This window comes from Malus sylvestris, chromosome 17 (assembly GCF_916048215.2).
Source record: "Malus sylvestris chromosome 17, drMalSylv7.2, whole genome shotgun sequence".
Taxonomy (NCBI): domain Eukaryota; kingdom Viridiplantae; phylum Streptophyta; class Magnoliopsida; order Rosales; family Rosaceae; genus Malus; species Malus sylvestris.
The window spans coordinates 14657794-14665222 of NC_062276.1; the positions used below are offsets into that span (position 1 = coordinate 14657794).

At 39.1% G+C, this 7429-nt stretch overlaps 1 protein-coding gene across 1 annotated transcript; it reads left to right on the top strand.

Annotated features, from left to right (window-relative positions):
• Positions 1-456: 456 nt before the first annotated feature.
• On the top strand, positions 457-5315 carry LOC126611439 (uncharacterized). The gene is made up of 7 exons (XM_050279731.1): positions 457-757; positions 1619-2050; positions 2141-2193; positions 2869-2906; positions 3076-3394; positions 3613-3926; positions 4053-5315. Exons 1-7 carry the CDS (start codon positions 745-747, stop codon positions 4876-4878), a joined length of 1995 nt encoding a protein of 664 aa, XP_050135688.1. The 5' UTR covers positions 457-744; the 3' UTR covers positions 4879-5315.
• Positions 5316-7429: the final 2114 nt, after the last annotated feature.

Genomic DNA, 7429 nt, shown 5'->3' on the forward strand with positions numbered 1-7429 from the left:
TCTTCCTCTCTCCTTCCATTTTAAGAACAAAAATAAAAAATGTTCACACACACACACACCTTGTGTGGGCATAAGCTAGTATTTAGAATTAGAAGGCTAAATTGTCACTCAGTACTACGGTCTGGTGATATTCCTCGTCACTTGTAAGTTGTAAGTAAAAGGTCTTAGGTTCAAATCTCATAGGTGGCGAATTCGATACTCTATTATGTTATCTATTGTGTGGCTTAGTCGAACTTACCCTCCCGTTGTACTAACAAAAAAAATTAGAAGGCTAAATTGGAAATTGGGTACCTTTTGTTTTGGGTGTCCATAACATGTCAATGAACATAAAAGGCCACTTTTGCATACCAATGGGCTCAAATTGCAAGCCCGCATAAAAATATCAGAACAGAAGCAGCCCAGCGCCGACGCAGTGTGTGAACATAAAGGCCACTGGAGTGAAATCTCACCAAAATATCAATCATCAAATGGGCTGCATTCATTTTTGAACTCACTCGTTATCCGTTCTCTGCTGCCACCGTTATCAGACAGTGTATGCGTCTGTGGCTCTCGCAGAGTCGCAGTGGCAAAGACCCTCTGCTTTCTTCCTTCCCCGCCACCCATAATCTCAATCCACCCTCCTCACTTTTCTGCTTCTGCTTTTCGGCTTTTGCTTTCTGCTCTTCTGGCTCGGTAAGTTCGTGTTGAAATGCTGGCTGTGCCCAACAGTTGCTGCTGAGTCTGGAATTGGCTGAATGAGCTCCCATGCCTTCACTTGGTACTCTAATCCAGTCTCTTCCTGCATTTATCTTGTGCTTTTGAATGTGTTTGGTTACAGTTTTAGAAACCCTTTGTGTCGAATTCAGTGAACTGTTTGTAGCTTTTTCAGTTTGTGGTTAATTTACTGATTCATGGTACTTAGAGCTTTTCCATGGCACCTGCTGGCTGCTGCACTTAAATTTAATGATATTATTGTTATGAATTTCGCAGTAAAGGGTATTTAAGGAATTTGAATTATGTGGCTGGTGACATTTTGTGTGTGTGTTGGTGTTCAATTGTCAAAGGACTGATTTTTATGTAAATACTCTTATTGATATTTGTGGATGTTAGTTTGATGGATTTCTAACTCTTTGGCCCTCCTTTGGTGTCAATGATTGTATTGGATTGGGTAAGTCACTTGTTTCAATGTATGTTGAACGAAGAAATGGATGACAACTTCCAAATTTTCTCCAAGTTGAAGGTAGAAGATAGTTTCTATTTTGTCGGAAATGGGAGAAGATTGATTAGTAATGAAGGAAACTAATCCCTCTTAATCCCCCACATGAATGGTCGGATTGGTAGGGATAAGTTTCTTTCATAACTAGTCTATCTTCTACCTTCAACTTGGACAAAATCCGAAGGCTATCATCCTTTTCTTCCTTCAACATATATTGAATCCAGTGAGATTTCCAATCCAGTCCTAAATACCAAATGAGGCCTTTGTTAAAGAATTTAGATTGTTTGGCTACTGGCTAGAAACATTTTATGCGTGTCCTAAAAAATGTTAAATTGTTAAAGGACTGATGTTTATGCAAATGCTACTTGCTGATATTGTTGTGGCCTTGAGGGTATCTCTTATAATGCCTGTCCTTGTTAGCAGAGATTGCTGCTGCACAGCCTGCCTTCCAAATTCATCTCGGTACACTCAGGTCTCAAACCCCTCTTCATGGTAAAGTAATTTCAAGTCCATTCGCCTTCGGAAATGACAAGAAACTGTCCTCTGCTTGGAAATTCTCTGGTATATCTATAAAATTGAACTTCAATTTGGGGCACATTAACATCCCAAGGGGTAGTCTCCGGATTAAGGCAGTCGCTACTCTTGAATCCAAAAATTTGGTTCAGAATGAGAATGCACACATGGGTTTCGACGGGTCACAGCTGGCCATGGATTCGAGCACCTGGACAGTTCAGCCTGAGCCTTCAAGTGAAGATTCCGAAGAATTGGATGAAAGGGAGAAGTTAAGGCGATTGAGGATTTCTAATGCTAATAAAGGGAACACGCCATGGAACAAAGGCAGAAAGCACAGTCCTGGTAGTGATATGATTATCCAATCTGCCTTTTGCGTTACCTATCTGCATCCATTTTGCTTATCATGCGCTAATTATTAGTATAATATTGCAGAAACCCTTCAGCTGATCAGAGAGAGGACAAGGCTTGCAATGCAGAATCCTAAGGTGATGTCATGTAAGAAGAATTTGTATGTTCTCATAGAATGATCTTAATGCCTACATTCGAAACTTCGCTCTCTAATAAAACTTTGCACACATAAACTTAAATGATCTACCCGGTACTGTCTATGTATGGAGGTTGCATCTCTTTTGTACCATTCAGTCAGTGCATGATACTTATAACGATGAGGTTTATCGTAGGCAAAAAGCTTTCCCAGTCTAGTTGGTTCCAAGGGAACATTAGCTATTTGAATATACAGGTCATTGACTTGTCAAACCATCTTATTCTAAGACCCATCTCTTGAGCGTCTTCCTAATTCTGCTCGATTTACTGCTAGTCCTATTATTTCATAGATAATGGTAATCTCCCCCAAGTATCTTGCAGCTCTTCTACTTTCAAATGGGCAGGTTAGCCGGTCTTTGTCCTATGAAGAAACTAAATGTATTGTTGATTGAAGGATCACTTTGCTAATGCTTGACCGCTAACCTAATTTAAAGCACATACTACTAAATTTGTAGCCAATCAAAAGATAGTGTATTGCCAAAAATGTTTGGTTTACAAGGATGCAACAGGTTTTGTGTTTTTATGAGATGGAGGTAACGGGTTCTGTAGATAATAAACATCACTCGATTGAAAAACGACAAATTTGTTTGCTCTACTCACAATATTTGGCTATGCAGGTCAAGATGAAGTTGGTGAACCTTGGACATGCTCAAAGGTGTGTATTGCTTTCTTCTGTTTATAAGGACTTGAGTGCTGTTTTACCACTACCATCTTTGCCATCTAATTTCTTTGCAGTTTGCATCCAAAGAGTCTGAGATTACAAGTTTCAATTTAGTTTTCCCTCATACCTATTTCATGTATCTTTGCTTTTATTGATCATATAGTGAAGAGACAAGAGTTAAAATTGGGCTTGGAGTGCGAATCGGGTGGCAAAGGCGGCGTGAGAAGCTATCATTGCAGGAAAATTGCTGCTTTGACTGGCAGAACTTAATTGCTGAAGCCTCTAGACAAGGATACGACGGTGAAGAGGAACTGCAGTGGGATTCCTACAAGATCTTAGATGAAAAGCTTACAGAGGAGTATTCAGAGAGTGTGGAGCAAAGGAAAATTATGCGTAGGCCAAAAGGAAGCAAGAGAGCACCCAAGTCTCTCGAGCAAAGAAGGAAGATTTCACAAGCAATCTCTGCAAAATGGAACGATCCTGTAAGTGCAAATATGGTAATCTTGAAGTTTTCATTGCTATATAAATTGTTTCAAGACGATTCCATTACAAGTTAAAGTTTCCACTCTAATTGTTTTAAATGGTATGCATAAGTGCCTAAATGATCTTTGCTATTACATGTTTGGTAACAGTAGCAGGAACCTGAGCCTTGTTTTCTTTAAGATTGTATTTTATTTTACTCATATAATTCATGTATCAGGATTATCGCGACCGTGTGTGCTCTGCCTTGGCTAAATATTACGACACATCGTATGGACCTGATAGAAAGCCAAAGAAGAAGCCAAGCAGTAGTTCAGAGTCCACAAGAAGGATCCCTGCAAAGAAAAAAGTTAGTGAGAAAACCAATTTCTCTAGTAGCGAGATTAAAATCCAAAAGCAACGACTGAGGTTGAGAAGTAAAGCACCCATGTACAAGGATCCTCTCGCGAGTTCTAAGATGGAGATGATAAAGAACATCAGAGCACAAAGAGCAGCTGCTGAAACCCAAAAAAGGGAAGCCGTAGAAAGAGCTAGGTAAGTTCATTGTGTATATTGATTGGTTTGAAAACTCTATGAACTCCTAACAGGGAATCACTAGCCTGAAAATCGTATCTCCCCTTCTTTGGTTTCCGTTCCATCAGCTGTCTTGGTATTTCGCAGGTTATTGATTGCTGAAGCTGAGAAAGCGGCCATGGCCCTTGAGGTTGCTGCAACAAAGAGCCCTGTTGCTCGAGCTTCCCTTGTTGAAACCCGACAGCTTATAGCTGAGGCAATTCAGTTTATTGAATCTATAGGGACGGCACAGATTTCTTCCTCCGAGAATGAAGACCCTTCAGCTGCGTCGAATGAAGACCCTTCAGTTGCGTCAAATGAAGCGATTAGTCGGGATGAAAAGGAGACATATACTGGGGTTGGGGCTGAAGCAGATAATGGAAGTGTAAATGGCATCCAAACTTTGTCCTTCCATGAGAATGAAGACCCTATATTTGCATCATACGAAGTGATTAGTGAGGGTGAGGAGGAACCATGCACTGCGGTTGGAGGTCGTACTGAAGCGGGTATTGCAAAGATAAATGGCACGAAAACCTTATCGAGTACAAACGAGGACTCCAGCTTTGGCAACTTCACATCGGAGGATATGCTAGATGCTGAAGAGGACCTTTCCCCATTGCAGGATTTGCTGAACGCTCTCGAGGACCCTGCCCCATTGGAGGATATGCTAAATAGGGAAGAGGACCTTCCCCCACCGAGCACCAGTGGATATGGTTTGCCTCCGTTTGGTTTTGAGGACCTAATAAAGCAATCGGATCGGAGCAATGAACCCAACCAATTACATCCAAATGGGGACAGTGAATGCAGCAAGAACCTTCAACTCAACGGCACCAAAGTTCAGTCCAGAGAAGAGGAAACGCCTTGTAAGCCAGCGACCGCCGCTACTAAAAAGTGGATTCGCGGGAGGCTTGTTGAAGTAGGAGAAGAAGCTTAGTGCTAAGAGAGGAATCACAGCAAACTCTACTGCAACTGTTGTTCCTCAAGATTCTCAAGTTTTGAGCTGAATTTGGTCATATCGGCTTCTACCAAGCAGCAGTTGGTGTTCATCGGTCGAGTCGTTAAATTTGGCTACCGCTGTCCTCGCGTAGAGCCAATGCTTATTCATCGACGATGATTGTTATATATGATACTGAAACTAGTATTAGAGTTTCAGGGAGCTGCTCTCTCACTTCTGTCAGTACCAACAAAGAATTGCTTCTGTAATCTTATTTTATATACTGAAACTAGGTTACCAATTTTACAATTTTTTAGTCTGTAATATGGTGTATTTTTTACTGCCTTGTGCAGCCTCCTTTTGTTTTTACCACACGGTGAAAATTTGATAAGCCACCCCTCCTGTTTTAATTTTAAGCAACTCCATCTGTTTCCTCATGGCAGAAGGCTGGAAAAGTTACTATTCACTTTGAATGGAAATTGCTCTAGCAAGTTTCCATCCATGCAGAATTGCCGTGACGGTTACTTTTTTCCTTTTTGAAGTATATAATTCAATTATTGTCACTCAGTATTACGATCTAGTAGTATTCCTCTTCACTTGGAAGTGAGAGGTCTTAGGTTCGAATTTCATGGATAGCAAATTCGATATCAAATTAGGCTATCCTTTGTATGACTTGAGCTCTTCCTTCTTTTAGTGTTAAAATATCGATATTATTTAATAGTTATTGGAAGAGTAAGACTAATTTAGAATAAGTTGCTCAAAATGCGCCATATGTCCAAATCTATTAAAAATTGCCACTCTGTTTGATACTCTACTCGAATCCAACTTTTTAAATTAAAAAACAATTTTCAAATTTTAGGCATTAAAAACTTGTTTGGTATGATTATTTAAAAAAACTGAACTCAAGACTAACTAAAAAATATAGTTTATTCTATAAAAACATAAAAAGTGAGTTTTTAAACTTAAAATCACTCATTTCTTTTCTCTCCCTCCTCCTCTCTCACTCCAAATCTATATCTTTCTTCTTTCTTCTTTCTCTCTCCTTTTTTTTTTTACCTTTTTCATCTCTTCTCCAATCCGTTCTCATCATTCTCTCAGGTTTTTTCTCTCACTCATCTTCCTCTCTAGCTCGTCCAATCCTCTCTCTTATTTCTCTTTCCATCAACCATCTTTTACTTTATTTCCTCCTCACTCCTCTTTCTCCCTCTCCTGAACCGCCTCTTTTTAGATCTTTTTGTCTAGTTTAAGTCATAAGGTTTAAAAAATTTAAATCGCGAACCAATCAAGTTTTTGAGTCTTAAAGAAAATTGTTTTCAAGAAATATTCTTTAGAAGAGTTGGCTTGAAAAGTAGCATTAGAGTTTCTTATGAACTCCAATGGCACCTCCTAGTGCTGGGTAGCACCAGATTCTTTGGCGCATTATGTTGGATAATAAGTTGTACACACAGACAAATAAAAGCATATATAAGTAACTTACAACATGAAACACCAACGGTTTATGAGGCTGATGGTAGATTAACTAACTAGAACTAGAAGCACTAGTCTCAGTCTCAGGATGTCAGGCGTCGCCCTCGCAGCGGCTGCCGTTGAGTTTGGAGTCGACGGCCTTCTCCACCTCCCGCCTCTTTTCTTCTTTCTCCTCTTTCCCTTTCTCTATCACCTTCTGTACTTGTTCCTCCTACAAAACCACAAAGAAAGACCCCCCATCGGACATGAAACATCGAAAGGGTTGGGGATTCTCAGAATATTTAAAGCATCTCTGCTATGATAGAGGTGCCATAAATATGCTAGTATATGCTCATCAAAACTTTCATGCCATGTTTCGTGCTATAATATATATGTAAAACAAACATGTGAAGGTATGAAGGATTGTTAAAGATTGGAAGTCAAAAGGATCATAAAAGAGATTATAAGGAGTTGAGCTATGTACCGTCTCATTTGCTAATTGATTTCGAGATTAAACTTCGAACTTTCTAGACTTTCTTCGATAGTAGGTTAAGCTATATGAGTATCCCAACAACAGACTTCACATCACTTAATTTGGGCCAATTGATTTTGAGATGAAACATTGGACTTTTAAAATTTCTTTTAGAGAAGGTTTACCTATATATGAAGCCCAACCACAAACTTCACGTCATTATATTTGTTCTAATTGATTTTGAGATGAAACCTCCAACTTTCTAAACTTTTTTGGAGAGTAGGGTAACCTATACGTGCAGTCTAACCATGGACTTCACGTCACTCAATTTGTTCTAATTCATTTTGAGATTTTGAGAGTAGGTTAACCTATATGTATAGTCCAATTACAAATTTCAATCACTCGATTCGTTCACGATTAACATTTTAATTTAAAAACAATAATACGTGTGAGGATGTGAAGACTTGTCCACACTAAAAGTTAACCTATAATGACTTATATAGTAGTGTTCCTATTATTCCATTTTCACTTGGATTTCAAGAAAACTGACCCAAAAAAAAATATGTGCAGGACATCGACTCATTATTATAGAAACATAGCATAACACGATACATTAAAAAATAATATAAATTA

Bases quoted from the DNA above. Each gene is read 5' to 3' on its own strand.
- LOC126611439 (XM_050279731.1), top strand. The intron at 3,395-3,612 runs GTAAGTGCAAAT...TTCATGTATCAG, and splicing joins CTGCAAAATGGAACGATCCT to GATTATCGCGACCGTGTGTG. The intron at 3,927-4,052 runs GTAAGTTCATTG...GGTATTTCGCAG, and splicing joins GAAGCCGTAGAAAGAGCTAG to GTTATTGATTGCTGAAGCTG.